Source organism: Candida jiufengensis, assembly GCF_024610255.1.
Source record: "Candida jiufengensis strain CBS 10846 chromosome Unknown scaffold3, whole genome shotgun sequence".
Taxonomy (NCBI): domain Eukaryota; kingdom Fungi; phylum Ascomycota; class Pichiomycetes; order Serinales; family Debaryomycetaceae; genus Lodderomyces; species Lodderomyces jiufengensis.
Window position 1 is genome coordinate 1,170,725 of NW_026261560.1, and position 20,649 is coordinate 1,191,373.

At 23.3% G+C, this 20,649-nt stretch overlaps 2 protein-coding genes across 2 annotated transcripts; both read right to left on the bottom strand. All coding sequences in view use genetic code 12, as the record gives it.

Moving 5' to 3' along the window:
• Positions 1 to 178: 178 nt before the first annotated feature.
• KGF54_002987 (uncharacterized protein) lies at positions 179 to 2,353 on the bottom strand (the record flags this gene model as incomplete). Its single annotated transcript, XM_051763525.1, has 1 exon — positions 179 to 2,353. One exon carries the CDS (start codon positions 2,351 to 2,353, stop codon positions 179 to 181), a length of 2,175 nt encoding a protein of 724 aa, XP_051620357.1.
• Positions 2,354 to 7,099: 4,746 nt separating this feature from the next.
• Positions 7,100 to 8,878, bottom strand: SHA3 (putative serine/threonine protein kinase; the record flags this gene model as incomplete). Its single annotated transcript, XM_051763526.1, has 1 exon — positions 7,100 to 8,878. The coding sequence occupies one exon, from the start codon at positions 8,876 to 8,878 to the stop codon at positions 7,100 to 7,102; it is 1,779 nt and encodes a 592-aa protein (XP_051620358.1).
• Positions 8,879 to 20,649: the final 11,771 nt, after the last annotated feature.

Genomic DNA, 20,649 nt, shown 5'->3' on the forward strand with positions numbered 1-20,649 from the left:
AAGAGTTAGTTTTAATAAATAATAAATAATAGTAATAATTAGTAATTATAACAATGATAAGAACTACAACTTGAATATTTCACTGTCTATCAATTTCTTTATATTTTATAGTTTATATATATATATATATATACATTTTCATTTCTATATTTTCATTACTTTCATTTTAATATTTATATTACTTTAATGTATCACCATGAACTTCTTTAACCATTTCAAAAGCTTTTAATAATTTTCTTCTTGCTCCTAAAGCAGCAACTCCTTTCTCTTCTAATGCATCATTATCTAATTCAATTAATTCTTTCCAATATATATCTTTTAAAAAATCAGTATATTTATGTAATCTTAATAATTTTAACCAAGCAGGAATATTATTTAATAAATCTATACTTGATACTTCATTAGGCATTGATGATGATGAAACTGTACCTGTTTGACTGTTTAATGAACTTGTTGATATGTTTTGTTGTTGCATATGAGTTGATATTGGGGATGATATTCTATTTTTCAATCCCATTGATGAATTAAAATTATTTCGATTATTATTGTTTATTTGGTGAGAACTTGTTGTTGGTACAGATGATGAATTTGATATTCTATTTAAAGAATCTTCGTAATTCATTGCATTTAAATGATGAAAATTGTTATAGTTATTTGAACCTTGAGGAGATATTTGTGGTTGATGATTATGATGATTATGTTGTTGTTGTTGTTGTTGATGCTGTTGTTGTTGATTTGACCAGTTTGTATTGGTTGAAGAATGTGGATGTTTTCTATTACTATCTAATGCAACTCTTGAATTTATTGTAGTTAATGCACCTAATTTTAAAGCAGTATTTGACATGTCAAGGTTTTCATCCTGATGATTTCCTGGACTTGTTCCACTATTTAAACTTTGAGGGGAATAAAATTGTGAGTTTTGATTGGTTTGATTGTTTAGTTGACCATTATTATTATTATTATTATTATTACCAATATTAGTACCGGAACCAGCATTACCATATTGATTATAATAATATTGTGATGAATTATTTGGATTAGCTGCAGCTAATTGTAAGAAATTGGTCTTTTCATATAAATGAGATGTTGGGGATTTTGATCTATCTATTGAATGATTTTGATTTTGATGATGGTGGTTATGATGATTATGATGATGATGATTATTATTGTGATTTCCAGATTTTTGATTATGTAAAAATGGATCAGCAGATTTTGGACGCGCAATTCCTTTATCAACATTTAAATAATTATTATTTTGTTGTTGATGTTGTTGATGTTGTTGATATTGTGATTTATTAATTTGTTGTTTAAATTTATTCTTTTGATCATTTAAATTTAAATTTTCTAAATCTAAAAAATCTTGACCAAAATTATTATTGTAAGGTGACATTATATATTGTGGAATTGTTGTTTGTTTATTTGTTTGTAAATGATTATCTAATTTTGCTTGAAATGTTAATAATATATCAATCGGTAAACTTGCACATAAATAATCAATCATTGATATTGTATCTTGAGGATTTAAATTTTCAATCCAATTACTAAAAATTAATAAATCAGAATAAAAATTATTTGGTTGTTGTGAAGTCGTCGGTATTTGCTGTTGTTGTTGCTGTTGTTGTGGAATTTGTTGTTGCTGTTGTTGTGTTGGTTGTTGAACACTAGGTGTATTAAAACTTGTAAATGCATGACCTGCTCTACTAAAAATATTTGTAAAATCATTTGCTGATTGTGGTCTATCAGGTATTGAAGCTGATGGTGGTTGTGGGTTTAGAAAGCTACCAGTAGCTCCTTTGAACCCTTTATTGTCTAATAATGAACTTATTTGAGGATTTGTTCCTGCAATATTTGGTGTTGGAGATAATGAATTAATTTCTTTTGATTTATTATAAGTTGATGAATTTGGATTTAAATTTAATAAATTTGATGATGGATTTGTTGAATTCAATTTTGATGCAGATGGAGCAATTAAATTTGAATTTGTTGATGGTCTCAGTAAATCAGTTGATTGTTGTTCTGATGATTGTTGTTGTTGTTGTAAAAATTCTTGATTTGGAGGGGCACTTTGAGAAGGTCTCATTTGACTATTATTATTAATATTGTTGTTATTTAAATCTAAATCTAATTCAGCAGTTAAAGTTTCAAATTCATGTTGTAAATTATATCCAACACTTTGTTGTCTATTAGGATTAAAATCATTTGGTAAATCTCCGAATTGCTGACTAAATTGAAATTTTGAAGAATTGTTATTAGTGCTTGGATTATCATTATCATTTAAATTTGGTGGTGAGAATATTATTGGTTTTTGAGATGATGGAGTTGTTAAAGATTGTTGAGATTCATTTAGCTCCATAATTGAAATTGTAAGTTTTTATTAATGCCGTAATAGCGAATTTTCGTTGTAGTTCTAGGATAAGTAATTGCAATTTAAATACTTTTATATAATGATTAACATGTAAATATCAGTTGATGATAATGAAGACCAAAAAATATTAATTATGGGGTTTCCAAATTAAATATATCTATATTTTCAGGCTGTAGTAATTATTCTAATAATACTATAACAAATGTTCAATATTCATAAAATTAACTTGTTAAAGTGAATGAATTTATTCAATATTGATCTCAAATAAATATATAAAAACTGGTTGCAATTCTTAAAATTCAATATTAATATAAATTTTAACATTCTATTAATTTAATAAAATTAGACAGCAATTTTTTTTTCTTCTTCCTCTTCTACAAAAAACGCTACCGATTTCTATACAATTTTTAAATTGATTTATTGTAAATATCAATTAATAAATAGTTTAAATATCATTATATATAATTGAGTATAAATAAGTATAAAAAAGTATTAAAAATCAATCTCTTTATAAAAAATATATAATTTCATAGATTTCGAATTCGTCAGCTTAATCTTTATAATTATTATTGTCATTATTCATAAAATATCTAATAGTTTCATAAACTTACATGTCATCTAATTTTATAGGAGATGAGACATAAAAAAAAGAACATTAATTTCGGACTTTAATTTTATATATTATTAATTTATTTATATATGAAGTTACATGTCATAATGTGTGTCATAAAGTAAAAATTTGGACATAAGAAAAGTAATTATAATAATATATCGAAATATGAATCTAAGAATAAAGAAGAAAATCTAGGAAGAAATAACAAGTGTGGATCAGAAAATATAAGATTAGGAAATTAATAAGAAAAGGGAAAATAGAGATAATGATCTTGACTAATTAAATATAAATAAGAATGAAGATTTCTAAAATTTTGAAATTGAAATGATATTGTCTTGGTTTTTAATTCTGAAATTTCGAAATAAGTGACAATATACAATTTACTTCATTTTCATCTTTACATGGACTAACAAAAGGCTAGGTCTCGGGCTGTTATTGATGATATGTGTGCAATTGTACTATAAATTTTTTGTGAATACCACACAACTGGACCAAAAATATCAACATGCAAACGAAAAAGTGGTCTAGTCGCTAATTTCATTTGCAATGTGAATCTCATATTTTGGATTAAACCCATTCTAGAATAATATGATAGTATACATATTAATTAAAATTAATTATTATTAATATAAATTACTATTAATATAAATGAAATAGGTAGTGTAAAATTGTATTGAAAAGAGATAATTATTATAAATAATATAATTTACTTTTTTTTTTACAAATACTCTACTACAAAAAGAGCAGAATGCTTTTCACTTTGAAAAGTATGATGTTTTGAAAATTGTATGATGGGTTTTTGAATACGTATTGAATCTTTGATATGATTGGAGGTATCAATTGTATTGGATTTGTATTCAGATAGTAACATTAATTAGCAATTATTCTTTCATACTAGTGATTGAGTATGAGAAAGAGTATTGGTATTATGTTGTGAACTATCAATTTTTTTTCCAAGTTTGCTTTTTGTCATGTAGGTGATAAGGCTGAAAATAATATGATTTATTTGTGGTCATTGGATCGAAAGCCTGGAAAAAGTCTAGACTGATCAATGACTCTTATGAGTGGAGGTTGTTGATTTTCCAACACATGATAGATTATTTGGATACGTTTTGAATCTTTGATATAATAGAAAATATCAGTTGTATTTGAATTGTATTCATAAAGTAACATTAATTGTCAATTATACTTTTATACTCTTGGTTGAGTATTAGAAGTAATATTGGTATTATGTTACTCTCAATTTTTAATTTTTTTCATTTTGTTCATGTATGTGTGATGTACTGGGTCGAATGCTTTAGAGAAATCTAGGTTAATAAAAGCCGTATGTTGTTATGTATAAATTGAGTCGTTTATGTTTCTATGTCAGATAAATCCAGTTTGTTTGGGATTGTGATTTTTCATTATTGGTTGCATTTTGGGTTCAAACGAACAAATTAATCTCAAACCACAATTAATGATCTATGATAATGTGTTACTTGTGAAAGACTTTTCCACTTTAAAATAGGATTTATTGGAATTTCTTTCATTTGTTGAATATACGTATTAATTGTATCAATGTATTTAAAATTTACAACAATTACTGTAAAAAACTGAACTCTTTAAAGTTCACGATTGAGCTATCAACTTAAATATATTTATGAAGTTTCCGTAGCTGGTCAACGCATGGAGTTTTGTCTGCCAATACTTCGCTAACAATCATTACAAGTATGAAGTTTTTAAAGGTATAATCGTAACATCAACATATATTTTTAATTTTATTTTTCAAATTACTTAGTTTTTTGATCACTTTTAGTTGTTAACTCTGCTTACCAGTTATCAAAACAATGATTCAATAAAATAAAAGTCAATAATTAACTGCTATTATTCATCGGTCATTATTGATTTAGTTGAAATAGAATTATAGAAAGAGGAGGTATAATGCAAAAAACAGGATCAAATGGATGTATCTTGAATTTTCGATAACTAACAACTAAATTTTGAATCATATTTGTTAGTAACAGTATTCACCAATAGAGTATACATTTCTAAAATTCTCTACTAGAGTGAGTAATTATTGAAGTACTGAGAAGTGTGAATGAGTGCTAATAATCATCATGTTTAAATTCAATGAATACACTCCCCTCTTGTATTTAGATCTAATATTTTAGTCTAAAAATTGAAACGTATGCATAATGTGTTAAAATAATAAAATAATAATTTACGTTAATTTTTTTGTATTAGGTTGCAAATTAAAGATTACTGAATTTAAAAACGTTATTAATAATTAAACGTTTTAATTCTATACAAAAAATTTTAAAGTTAAATAATAAATTAAAGTATGGAACAGGTCTATACATGAAAGATCTAAATATTATTTAATGTCAGAAAATTTGTAAAATAACAAACAAACAAACAGATCTTTTCAACTAAGTAAAAACAATAATTGAATTAAAAACCCTTTCATCATCATCGATCAAGATTAAAATTTAAAAAAGGGTTTCATTATTATTCCGAGGCTCATTTTTAAAATAAATTTATCAATCTGAAATTTAATAACGGATTAAAAATTATCCATTTTTAATTACTATATCAGTAGAAAGCAAGTATAACACAAAACTGGTAATTTTTTTTTTTTTTATTTTAAATATTTTGGTAACGATAATTGAAATAATCTCATAATTTGAATTGCATTTTGAAATGATAGATCAAATTAATATTTTAAATCGTCAAATCGTCAAATATTTTTATCTAATTTTGTCGATCAGGGATAACTACAATTTATGTATACAACTTTTATTAATCAACAATTTGTCTACACCAATTCAAGAATTTTTGTTTCATGACCGTTGTTAACGTTAAACGTTAAATTTTAAATCATATTTTTTTAATATTGTGTCACCATATACCCAGTGTTTAATTTCCTAGGTTCACAAAAATGTTATTTTGTACCTTCTGTACTTAGATTGATACTGATATTTTGTTAAAATTGTGAAGAATATGGAAATAGAAAATATAGAAATAACATTAGAAATGATCTACATATTTAATATTATTTATATATAGGATATAAAAATCTATCAAAGGTTAATAATAAATTTATTATTATGCAATTAATTTATTAATTTATTTTATTTTATTTTTATTAATTTATGCAAGTTTAGGATTTAAGTTAATTATGTAAAATGTACCTAACCAAACTAACGATCTTTTCTATTCTATCTATAGAAATAATATTAGTATATCAATCAATACTACCACACTTTTCATAAAAGATCGTCAAAGATTAGTGATAGGCCGCCCTTAAAACTCAGTATAATCAATTCAGGGTTTCAAATCATCTATACAATTAATAAGGCAACTTATAGAATTGACTCCTTACTTCGTTTCTTTTTTCAAGTAAATATATCAAGCTTTTAACTGTAACTCCCCTCCTTTAAGTGAGAGATTTAAAGAAGCTTAATAATATAAAAAAGGAGGAGAAGAGCAGTAAAAATTTCAAATACTAATTCAAAGTAAAAACAATTAAATGATCTAATCGATTTCTAATAATATTCGTTCAACCGGTATTAGTTATTATAAAATACCTTTGTAATATTCAACAAATAACAGAAATAGAAAGACTATTCTCATTATCAAGTTAAAAATAATAATAAAATATTCTTTCGTTTAAAAATAAATAAACAAATTATTATTTTTTCGTTGCTTTTTTTTTATTTAAAGAAATTAAAAATAATAATTAAAAAAAATTAAAAAATAATTTGGAAAAACTCGGAATACACAAAACGTATAATATTTTGTGTTATTATGTTTCAGGTTTGAGCTCTATGCAAATGTTTAAATTCTTTTTATAGCCTCTTAATCTAAGCCGTGGGATTTTTCATAGTAACAACAGTCAAACTTTTAACATCAAGTTTTCTATATTGTTCAAACGCTACAGATTTATATTGTAAATTGATATACAAGTTTAATGTTTTATTGATTACTCTATTAATTAAAAGACTATATACCAAAAAATACTTTAAAAAAAGTATTAAAAAAAAAAAGCCAAAAAAAAAAGTTGATGCAAAATAAATGTTATGTTTGAAATAAATGTAGTCTCAATTTTGATATGCTAATAATGTGAATGTAAATTAATTGTATTAAGTGTTTGTAGGAAATGTATTATATGTTTTTGTATTAAAATAAAATTCATCATAATCATCTTTATGTGGTTGCTGGTGTTGTTGTTGTTGTTCTAATTTTATATCTTCATCATCTTCTTCAAAATCTTCTTCATCTGTATAATATTCATCATCGTCTTCTTCTTCTTCATCTTCATCCATTTCTTCTTCAAATTCACTTGCATATGAATTAAATGCTGTTGATTCTGGTGGTGTAAATAATTGATTATTTGATTGATGAACGTTATGATTATATTGTGGTTGATGAATTTTAATATGAGATTTGATTGCGTCATGATGATAATGGGTTTGTTGTTGTTGTTGTTGTTGTTGATGTTGTGGTTTATATCCAAAGTAATCATCTTTGAAAAAATCACATTTTAAAATTTCATTATATAAATTAATTAAATCAATTCTATCATTTGGATTTAATTTAAAAATTTTATTTAATAATTGATTAAATTGTGAACTTATTGGTAAAATTGAAGCCAATATTTTTTTATCATTTTGTAAAATATAATTTGTAAATACATCATTTGAATTATTATGTGATGATTCATTAAATGAAGCAATTGGCCATGGATTTCTTGAACATGTAATATTTATAAATAATATACCTAATGACCATATATCACCAGCTAATGTTGGTAAATATTTACAATTTGATTCATTTGTTTGTTGATTTGATTGTTGATTATATTTAATTGATGGATATTGTGACATATCAATCATTGATCTAATAATTTTATTTGTATTATAATTTGTTGTTCTTTCTGGTGCCATATAAAATGATGATCCACGACATGAATTACAACATATTGATTTTGATTCCATTGCTAACCCAAAATCTATCAATACTAAATGTAATTCATTATAATCTATTATATTACTGTTGTTGTTAGTTCTTTTATAATTTGGATTATATCTAACCATTATATTTTCAGGTTTTAAATCACAATGATAAACTGATTTTTGATTACAATATTCAACTCCATCAATTAATTGTAACATTGCATTTTTCATTAAAATTTGTTTATTTTGATGATTTTGAAAAATTTGTTTATCAATTATATTACCAAATAAATCACCTTGTTCAAAATAATCCATCATTATTACTATGGCAAAATTTGAATTTAATTGATAAACATCATGTATTGTTATAATATTTGGATGATTATGAACTTTTAAATGTAATGAAATTTCACTTAAATATGGACAATCTTGAATTGTTTGAGATTTTAATTCTTGTAAATTTAATTTTGTTGGATTTGGTATTATTTGATTTGCAAAATAATTATAAAATTGTTGTTGTATTAATGATTTAGTTAATGATGAAGAATGTGATGAATTTGATGATGATGAATGTGATGATGATGATGCATGTGTATTTGAATATTCATTTAATTTTAATGGTGGTTGTTTTAATAACATTTTGGCTGCAAATCTTTCTTTTGTAAAAATATTTTCTACAAGATAAATTAATCCATAAGTACCTGCACCAATTTTTTTAACAAATTTATATTGATTATTAAACATAAATCCATCTAACATATAATTAGTTGTGTTATTATTATTATGATGATTGTTTTGGTGATGATTATGTACTTTTTGTTTTTTATATTGTGGTGTAATTGGAGTTGATGGTGATGAAATTGGTGAATGTAGTTGTCTTGGTTGTTGATATTGTTGTTGTTCATTAGTGATATATGGTTTCGATATTGGTGTGTTATCAAATAATGGTAAAATATCAAGAGTCATTGTTATTATTGTTGTTATATTAGTATATTAGTATGACTTGATATTTGATAAAATGATTGTAAGTAAATTGTTTGCAATTTGAAAATATTTGTATAAATTAAGTTAAAATGGTAAGATAAATTAGTCAAAAGATAAAAAAAAATCTATCTATAAGAAATTGAAATGTAGAAATAATCATTTGGTTATATATTTATATGATGTTTCTAATTTATTAGGTGATATATTAAATGTTAAAATTATCATAAGAAAATTTTAGATTTTTTTTTTTTTTTTTTTTTTTTTTTTTTTTTTTTTTTTTTTTTTTTTTTTTTTTTTTTTTTTTTTTTTTTTTTTTTTTTTTTTTTTTTTTTTTTTTTTTTTTTTTTTTTTTTTTTTTTTTTTTTTTTTTTTTTTTTTTTTTTTTTTTTTTTTTTTTTTTTTTTTTTTTTTTTTTTTTTTTTTTTTTTTTTTTTTTTTTTTTTTTTTTTTTTTTTTTTTTTTTTTTTTTTTTTTTTTTTTTTTTTTTTTTTTTTTTTTTTTTTTTTTTTTTTTTTTTTTTTTTTTTTTTTTTTTTTTTTTTTTTTTTTTTTTTTTTTTTTTTTTTTTTTTTTTTTTTTTTTTTTTTTTTTTTTTTTTTTTTTTTTTTTTTTTTTTTTTTTTTTTTTTTTTTTTTTTTTTTTTTTTTTTTTTTTTTTTTTTTTTTTTTTTTTTTTTTTTTTTTTTTTTTTTTTTTTTTTTTTTTTTTTTTTTTTTTTTTTTTTTTTTTTTTTTTTTTTTTTTTTTTTTTTTTTTTTTTTTTTTTTTTTTTTTTTTTTTTTTTTTTTTTTTTTTTTTTTTTTTTTTTTTTTTTTTTTTTTTTTTTTTTTTTTTTTTTTTTTTTTTTTTTTTTTTTTTTTTTTTTTTTTTTTTTTTTTTTTTTTTTTTTTTTTTTTTTTTTTTTTTTTTTTTTTTTTTTTTTTTTTTTTTTTTTTTTTTTTTTTTTTTTTTTTTTTTTTTTTTTTTTTTTTTTTTTTTTTTTTTTTTTTTTTTTTTTTTTTTTTTTTTTTTTTTTTTTTTTTTTTTTTTTTTTTTTTTTTTTTTTTTTTTTTTTTTTTTTTTTTTTTTTTTTTTTTTTTTTTTTTTTTTTTTTATTTTTATTTTTATTTTTTTTATTCTCCGTTAATTTAAGTTTGTGTACATTAAGTAGTTATAGGAATTAAAGAAAAAACACAAAGTAATAAAAAAGAAAAAGTATCTATAAAAAATTTATTATGTAAATTTTAAAAAGATTTACATTATAAGAGTAATTTAAGTAACATAGATTGTATTGAATATTTTATCATAATTTTCATGAGTCTAGATTAATTTTAAGGTGTGTTTCACATAATTTCATATAAAATGATTAACAAAACATTAATGATAAATAAACAGTAATTTACAATTATCAACTGATAAGTAATCATCTACACGATATTCTCCGTTTCAATTTACTAATTTACCGTTTAGTTTTCTCATATGATATAATATTATAGTACACTACTGCCACGAAGAACATATATATAATATATTATATTATTGACTATATTAAACGTTATAATGGTGTGATTTAAATATAATAATAATAATAATAATAATTGTTTAGATTTAGATCATGTCATTAAAATTTAAAATTAGTCTTCAAAAGGAAAAATAATTAATTTTTAATTTTTAATTTTTTTAATTTTATTTTAATTATTTAACCGTAAATCAGCTTAACTCCTATATATGAAATAGAAAGATCTAACTGAACTACCATTACTACTGGTTTCTCTACATTAAAGTAAATAGTATGGAAAATGGGAAAACTCAATTAAAATTAATCACTCGTATAAATTTGCTAAATTTAGAACTCCGTTAATGTCAAAATTTTTAAAGCACCCGTTATCCTAAATTGATGTAATGATTTAATTACAAAATAAATTACTCTTCTTAATTGCTTGCAATTTGAAGATAATTGATACAAGTGGCATGTGAATTAAATTAATCAATTTAATCTGTTTGCTCTTTTGTTTTCTATATCGATCTGATTGTTAAATTATTAATTTGTTCTATTTAATTATTTTTATGTAAATATGTATATTATATAAAAATAAATAAAAATAAAAATAAAAATAAAAAAAACTTTTTCACATGCGAAATTTATATAATATTTATATTTTGAATTAAATTCTATTTTAGTATAATACGGATAAATATTTAAACTACACGAAATCTGATAGAATAAATTTAATCTATATCAAAAAACTGTAGTACTCTAATAAACTTAAACGATGAAGAAGTTTCAGTTACTATAACTAATTATCATATGGTTTCACTCCACAAATTACATTAATCAGATCATTCAATCATCAAAATGCTTAAAACTTTAAGTATCGTCTAGAAATTATAATAATTTATTATCCATATGATATTTTAGGTTTCTTCTTTTTTCATTGAGCAAAATATATCATGGTTAACTTTATAGTTTGATGATTTTTGCGATAAATTCTATCAATCTCCGAATTGGAACCTTATTAGATTTTTGGCTAAGTAAAATTTTAGGTTCCATCAAAAATAACTTTATTCTCTTCTATTGAAAAGTGGAGACACCGTGTCCAAAAAGCTTAATTCCCTTTACCCAACGACTGTCAATTCCTATCCTATATCCAGTTGATCATGCCAAATGGATTTAAGAGTAGACCTACTTTTTCTTAATTATTCATTCGTCATCAACTTCGTCATTAACTTGTAAAAGTGTGTCGCGTAATATAAAAATATATTTTCCGAATTTAGTCATATAATAAGTTTATAACAAATGAGGTAATTTTAACATTAATCCGCGACTTTGAATCATTTAAAGCAATTTAAAAACTTAGATTAAAAACCTGTGTCAAAAAAAAAAGGTTTTATTTTTTTTAACGTTGTATAAAACTCAAACTTGACTATAAAACTTTACTTTACAACTGGATCAAAATAATAAAAAATGTTAGATCCAATTGCTATGTATTGTAAAAATATAATAAATTATTTTAATAATAATGTGAAACCTCCTTTTAAAATATTAACTTTTAAGATTTACTATTAATTTTCCAACTGATCAAGCGATAATCTTAAACACATTAAGGTTTTCAAATAATCAAATTATGATCAATTTCATCAACTCACAACTTAAGTCCCACGAGTTTCAATCTAACGTGAGAATTTCATATTATCACAGTTCCATCTTTAATTTACACAAAACTTACTTTATTCTAAATAAGGTTAACATATGATTCAATTAAACTTTCTTCACATAACCGTTTAACAAAATTAAGTAAAATTGCATAAAATCCGCTACTTACATTATAAAATAAAACAGTTATTCCTAATTAGCTACTTCTTATACATTTTATTTACTTAGTCCGAAAAGTATAAATCGTTTAAATTTAAATTATCAGGCTCTTATTCTAACCAAAAAAATTTCTATTAAAGAATATATCAAAACTTAAATTAAAGGGACCACCCTTTTTTGATACCTTCTATTTCATTCTCTCCCCTCCTTGAAATCTATTATTAGAAATAAAAAAAATCCCTTTATTATATTGTAAAGTGTTAATTCTTGTAGTTGCTATGTAAATTTCTGGCCGTGTGTATCATCTGTTTTATACCTTACGTACACTGGTAACAACTTGCAACAAAACATAATAAAAATGGCATCAAAATCATCTGGCATAATAAAAAGAATCTAGAATCTTGTTTCAAGCACGTCAAAATAATCAAATCTATTTAATAACAAAAAATTAATCTAAGATTTTCATGTGAAAATAATAAAAAAAGATAAGAATCGTGGCTATTTTTAAACTCTTAATATGCGGCTTTCATTTTTTGGTATGTTTACATTTAATTTGTTCTGTATAATAAAATCGTTAAGATGATTGACGATCATTCTGAAGTCCGCATTTATTCTTTAATTTTCATGTGAAAATAACAGATCAATTGTAAAATGTTATGATTATGAATTTGTGTTTTGATTATTAGCAATTGAGAATCAAAATAACATAGGGTCCTTTTTCAAAAATAGTTGAGTCACCTCAATTTTTTATCGCTTTCTTGTGATAATCTTTAGTTCGTGTTCGTATATATTAACGAAACCCAATAAAATTGCCTAGACCCTTGTGACCTCACTTACCGTGAAACAGCATAGAGTACAAACTAAATACAAATTAAAATTTTATATTCTGATTTTCTAATTGTTAAATCATAAGAAAATTGTAGATTTGAGCATTTTTTTTTGTTTTTTTGCTTCGAAATTGTACCAAAATTTCATTGAAGTCACTTTCTTACTTAAAAATCTTTGAGCTAGGGAAAAAATTCCTTAAACACAACATGATATACATCAAAATGAAACTCATCTTGAGCTGTAGCATAATCTAATTTTTTAATAGTTTTTGTTGATTAAATTCATGAAAATTTGAAACATTGATTATTAGAAAAACATATTTTTTTCTCTATCACGAGATAGTGTTTCAGATTAAAATTTAAGTAATGATACATACACATTTTATACAACTTTTCTCCAAATAATAAATTATTATAACTTTAAATGTTTCTCTTTGATATTGGTCATTCAAAATTCTATTTATAGATTAAGGAGTTGATATCAAAAAAAAAATTGGAGACCAAATATAAAATACCACTGTTGAAATACAGAATTTAATATAAAAATAATTGAAAACAATACAAAATTAATGTTTATAATCAAACTGCTTGAACATTACAATGTATTGGCATCAGTTCGTCATTTGTATCATACAAGTTTGTTTCGATAAATTTTAACCGAATGTACTATAATATCCGTATGATTTATTAATTCAAAAATATATTCAAAATTACGCGTCTATTTCTTTTGTAATTGTAATTGGTATAATGTTTAAAAATGTGTAGGTGAATAATAATTTTAAAATTAAAAAAAATTTGGAGGGAAAAAATATACATAAAATTATCTATCACTTTTTTTTTCAAAATTTGTTTCCTCATTCATACTTGAAAGAAGTTGATTTGTTTGAATAATCATTCAATTTGTGTATATACGGGTTTATAGCTAGCTATCACTAATACAGTTCGATTGTGAATACTCACCAATGGAATCATTATACAGGGCATAATTAAAGGTAATTTTAGAAAAACGTCAATAAATTATTGGCGCCCCATTTCTTTGGTTTTCAATTCGAAGATTATTAGGATCGACTGAGCCTACAAAGTGAATATACTCGCAAATTTGAAGAATTAGTTCATTTCTAACAAATCAAAATTATGCCCGTATAAATATTTGTTTCCAATCGAAATTTTTTTTTTTATTATGAACCATTTGTCAGGTTGGCCCTTTAAGTGATTGTTGTGAAGGAAATATTCTTCGTTATTATTATATTTTGCTTATAGATCAATTGGTAAATTCTTATAAAATTATTATGTCTATAATTCATGACTAATTTTATTTGTTTTTACGGCAGATTCAAGATAACTAAAGAGTTGATACATTTAATTCACTTGATTATTTTGATCAGTTGATCTCCATAGCATTGAATTCAAATTTTAATATGACAAATTTTTTCTGTAAATTCTGTGTTTTTTAGCAAGTTGTTTAGTTATTTTCAATGGAATGTAAATTGTATGATGTATTTGTAAAACATTAGTTTTAATTCGTAGATATTTTGCTCTTTTTTATGTAATATTATCATTGGCTTTGAACTACAAGAGAAGCGAGATAGATTTTGTTACAATTTCTATTTACAAACTTGTCATCTTTTTATAGAAACTGAAAAGAATATACAAGTAGATGTTAACCAAAAAAAGTTCAATTGCAAATAGCTAATGGCAATTATTTTCTATTGTCAATCAAGTTAAATCTCAAGTACATATAAAAGTTAAAGAGAGTGAACTTAGATAATTTCAATTTCAGGGATTATTATACAAAATCATTAATTTTACACAATTTTTGTTTCGAATTATCAGAATCTTCATAATTTTGATTAAGATTATCTGACAAGTCTTCAAATTACACTGCACGTGATTACAGTCGCTTGAGCTTTTTAATTTGATGAGTAATTTTTTTGTTGAGCTTTACATCGATTTGGTTAAAAGAAAAACAAATAATTGTCTTCTATATTAAAGAGGTGTTTCAGATTTTTTTTTATTTATCGATTTAGGTGGTTATACATACTAATACTAAAAACTAAGACACGCTATTTGTACAAATATTCAAATTATTATAATTGTTGTTGAATTTATTAAAATGGTCATTCATTATTCTATTTTTAGTTTGTTTTCAAAATTAAATTTTACAGAATTGGAGTCAGGGATATTTTGACCTTTTAATTGTTTTGATTATATAGTTGAATATATTGAATTGAAGAAACATTCATAAAGTCAAGGGCAAAATTTGCAATTATTGATGATTTGCTAAGGTATTCTATTGTACTCTTTGTCATTCAAATATTAAAATCCCGATAAAAATATGAATTATTGTTATTCATGAATTATGTGATTTTTGATCTACAAGTCGTAAATTTTGGTGATTTCTTAGTGATTTTTTGCCTTAATTTTGAGGAAATTTTTTTTTTTCAATCAAAAAAATATAAATAGGCAACCAAATTTCTCCAAATTGCATTAAAAGTAAATTATGAATTCTTATGTTTATTTTAAATATTAATTTATAATTCTAGTTCCATTTGTACGAAGCGATGTGGTATTTTTTGTTTTGACTTCTGAAAGATTGTCAATGAAAGTGATAACGAATGTTTAGAGAAATCATGACTACAAGGATTCTTTTAAAATATATCATTTCAATATAATTAAATGATCTATATTTTTTTAGTTTACTCATAAATGAATCTTAAAAAATATTGGATTGATTTTTTACTGAAATTAACAATCAAATATTACGTTTTAACTTTCATATTAGTCATGATTCTGATACTTATTGATAATACATGAGTATTTAACATGTCAAACTTGATGCTCAATTAGAAATGATATCTAGAAATTGTTCGATTAAATTATTTGCATATTTGTGGTCAATACTATGAACAATTTTTAAAGTTTTAGTGAATTCGTATAGAATTATCAAATTTCAATGATTATGACTACTTTTATTTGTTTTTGCTTCATGTTCAAAATCAAGTATCAAAAATTAACTCAATTTTTCATTCACTGATTTTGATCAATTGCTTTTTAATTCTTTCATTGACTAGTAATAATATGCTTACTATTTTACTTTTTTATTCGACGTTGGTTATTGATGAAGCAAGAAGATGTTGATTATTTAGATTTAGAAGTTGAAAAATTCTTTCAATTATTAAGAATTTTGATGTAACAAGAAGATGATGATTGTTTGAAAATATTTAGAAGATATAAATATTATTTTAAAAATAAATGTATTCTGTATGTTGTATTTGTAAACACAAGATATCAAAATTGTAGTAAATTTTGAACTCCTTTTTTCTGTTACTTACTATTGTCGATAACTCTGACCTACAAAAAGATGTCAATTAGACTTTATAGTTACTATTTACGAACTGCCCTCTTTGCATGATATAGAAGTAAATATGATACAGAAATATTTAATGGCAAATGGTTACAAGGATTTGTTCTCTATTGTCATTCGAGTTAAGACTCAACTACATGCAAAAGGTAAAAAGACTAAACTTTTCATCAAAAACATTTTAATTCTTGGGATTAATATACAAATTCATTAATTTTACACTGTTTTTGTTTAAAATTATCAGAAATTTTATAATTTTAATTAAATTAATGTGTTAAATCTTCAGCCTAAACTACACGTAGTTACAGGAACAATAACATTTTATTTTGATGAGTATTATATTAACTTCTTTTGTTGAGCCTTTACATCGATTTGGATGAAAGAAAAACAAATAATTTTCTTCTCTATTAAAGGGATGTTTCAGATTTTTCATTATTTATCTATTTAGGTGGTCATACATACTACTACTAAAAACTAAGACGCGCTATTTATACTATTAGTAAATTTATTATAATTGTTATTTAATTTAATAACGAAATGGTCAATCATAAATCTATTTTTAAAATCAAGGATTGATATTTACAGAAATGGAGTGTGAAATATTTTTTTTTTGATTATTTTGAAATTTTAGTTGAATATATTGAATCAAAAAAACATTAATCAAGAATGAAAAGCTAATTATCAATTGCTGCTAAGGCGGTTTCTTGCAATCTGTTTCGACTTTTTACTGAAAATCGGATAGGAATGTTAAAGACTAATTATTTATTAATTAATTGATTTTTAATTTACAAGCCTTAAATATTTTGGTGATTTTTCTCCTTGATTATGTGTAACATTTTTTTCTTATCAAAAAAAATATAAATAGGCAACCAAATTTCTACAAATCGCATTAAGAATAAATTATGACTTTCTCATATTTATTTTTAAATCAATTTATAATTCTAAAGTTATTCATAATTATTCTTAACAGATAGATGACTTTTACTGGGAAATTTTGGGTTCATAAAAGTGATATCAAATGTTTAGAGAATTCATGACTACAAGGATTCTTTTAAAATATATCATTTAAATATAATCAAATGATCTATATTTTTTCAGTTTACTTAAAAATGACTTTAAACAATATTTGATTGATTTCTTACTTAAATTGATTATCAAATATTATGTTTAAACATTCATTTTAGTCATGACTCTGTTAGTTCTCCTGTTGCATGAGTTCGTATGAAATCAAAAGTGATGGTAAATGCGAAGTAAAATATGGGATTAGGTTTTTGGTGTATGAATGGTCAATGCTATAAAAATTTTGGAACTTTAGTGAATTCATATAGAACTATCAAATCTCAATGATTATGACTATTCTTATTTGTATTTGCTTCATGTTCAAAATCATGTTTCGAAAACTAACTCAATGTTTTCCTTCTATGATTTCGATCAATTGTTCTTCAATCTTTTTATTGACTGAATGATTTACTACGTTTTTGAACCTTTTTTTGCAAGATAAATATTTATTCCTATTTTGACATAGTCTATTCTAAAAGATGAATGTATTTTGTATAATGTATTTGTAACATCTGTTTTCAAAAACTGTAAATTATTTTGTTCTCTTTTCGTTCACTTATTATTATCTTTAGCTCCTACTTGAAAGAGTGTGAGATTAATCTTCAAGGGGTATCATTTACAAATTCGCCCTCTTTTATATACTACGATTTAACCAAGCCAGTGCATTTAATTTAAATCTAAATTTGATTGTGCCGTACAACCAAATGTGAAAGTCCAAAAACAATCTCAATGATGTACGCAACTGTTCCTACAATTGAGCTAATTATCACTTTACTCTGGCAGCATTTACTCTACATATGCGAGGCTATTAGCATTGTAATTATATAATTGTTTGTGAAAGTTCATACAAATTCTGTCAAATATGATGGTAAAAATAAACCACAAAAATAAATTCAAATTTGCTTTTTTTTATCTTTAGATAAGTGGCTTTTATTGTTCAAAAGTTTATCATATATATAAGCAAGTTTTTCCTCAAGGATGAATTATTCAATTGAATTGCAATCTGTTACTTAGCTTCTGCTATAGAGTGTCACCCAAGTTAAATCTAATTCACTAACTGCTGATAAATAGATCAAAAGAATTACAAACATATTAATAAAATTATATCAAAAATGGGATCTTACAAACCTTTATGTCAAAATGAGTCAAACTTGTCAAGTTCCACCAATACAACAAGACGGAAATTTTTGTGTGGTGCAGGTGTAGGTATGATGTTTTGTGGAGCTTTCATTCTTATTATTGGTGTTTTAAAGGATTTACAAGTACATGATGTTTAAATACTTAGCTTGGTAATTCTAATACAACATATCTTGATTTTAAAATTTAATGAGTCTCGAGTAGTGTACTCTATATGTGTTTTCACTTTTTAAAAGCTCTCTTAAATTTTACATTTGTGAATCATTTGTTAAGTGAAACAATTCTGCTTATTATTGAAGCTAACGCTCGATCGTTCATAAAACTGCAGCAAAATTGTGCTAATGTTAGTACTACATAAGTTCAAATGATTTTTACCCAACTATTAAGGCTGGCTCTCGTGAATAGGAGAATTTTAAAAGGGCAAAAAACTAGCCCAACAAATCATTGTCTCAGAAATTTATGTATATCAGCTTATCTTGAATAATACCTGAAGCGCATTGACTTTTTAATCACTTGTTTCAAGTTTTTTTTCTTTATTAATTAAGTTTTCCGAACGTAAAATTTTAGCTTGGAGATATGTGGGGGAAAAATCATCACAAAGTTATAGAAACGATATGAACTAAGATTTAAACTAAATTTTAATAATCTCTTGTAAATCATCTATGATATTTGATCTAATCAAATTTTAATATCAAAGATTAACTTAAAAGTAAACTTTGCAATATATAGTTTTATATATGAAATTTTTCAGTAGTTCAGTGCGTTGTAAGCAAATTTTTTTTACCCCAGATTTCAAGGCACAAAAATAATAAATTATTATTTAATAAAATCTTTCGTGAAACTTTAATTCAAACACAAAATAAAAGAGGGGGAAATCTAGATTAATTGGAAAATTTTCATTCAATTCAAGATATGGCGATCAAATGATAAAACAATCATGAAATTTTCAAAAGATAACAAAAAATTTGGCAAAACTTTATGATATCTTTTGTAGATTTAAGTTTACAAGATCTTCATTTGCAAAGATAAGAAAAGCCAGTTGATTAGATTTTTCAAAAAAATTGCCAGCAAAATTTTAGATTGAAAAGTTTTGGCCCTATCAAGAAATTTAGTTGTAAAGTACTACAAAACGTTTAGATTTATCAATTACAAAAAAGAGAAAAAAGATGAATTAAAGAAACTATTAGAACTAAAATTGAATGAAAATTGATTAAAACGTAATATTGAAAAATTTTTCAGTAACAAACGTACAACAATTTCGTAAAAAATAATTTTTTACATGACGACCTTACTTTGTTAATTAAGTCACTAATTTGAAAAAAACTCGTACCGTTTGGCCGTATTAATATTAATTGTATATTTATGTATGACATCGTACTAAAATTGAAATCAACGTGTGAGGAGTACAGAGAAAAAAGAAAGAGAGAAACACTAATATAAGAAATTAAGACCTGATTAGACATATGGAAAGTATATAAGTCAATAGTCTATTTATACTTAATCTAGCATCCATTTATCCCAGATCAAAGCTAAGAGCTTCCCCTTAATTCTGAAAATTTAGGCTTTCCTTTCTCCTATTTGATGAAAAGGCTTTCGGTTTTATAATTGGTTGATAATTTTTACTTTATATTTTGTTGGAGTAAAATTGTAGTAACGTTTTTCTTAGCACTGAGTAACTAAAAAAAAAATATACTGTATATTAATTTCTCCACTACTGCATATAATCTATTATTCGTATTCGGACTTTATATTGTGTTTTATTATTAAATAGTAACAAGTTGAAAAATAGAGTGTAATTAGAGATTAACGAAATTAGAGAGCATAATAGATTTGATCTACAGGTATTGATTTTATGAGTATAATTGGATATTGCAATTGTTTTTTATTTATTAACTAAAGTAAACAAGTATAGCAAAAAAAAAAGAAAAACATGACAAAAAATTATCCCTAATAGCAAAAACTCCAAACCAATAAGTATTGTAACTGAATTAAAACTTAACTAACTAACCAATGAACCCAACCTAAGTATTATCCTCGTGTAGCAACAGATGTGACTAATCCCTCATTAAACCTTTTCTTT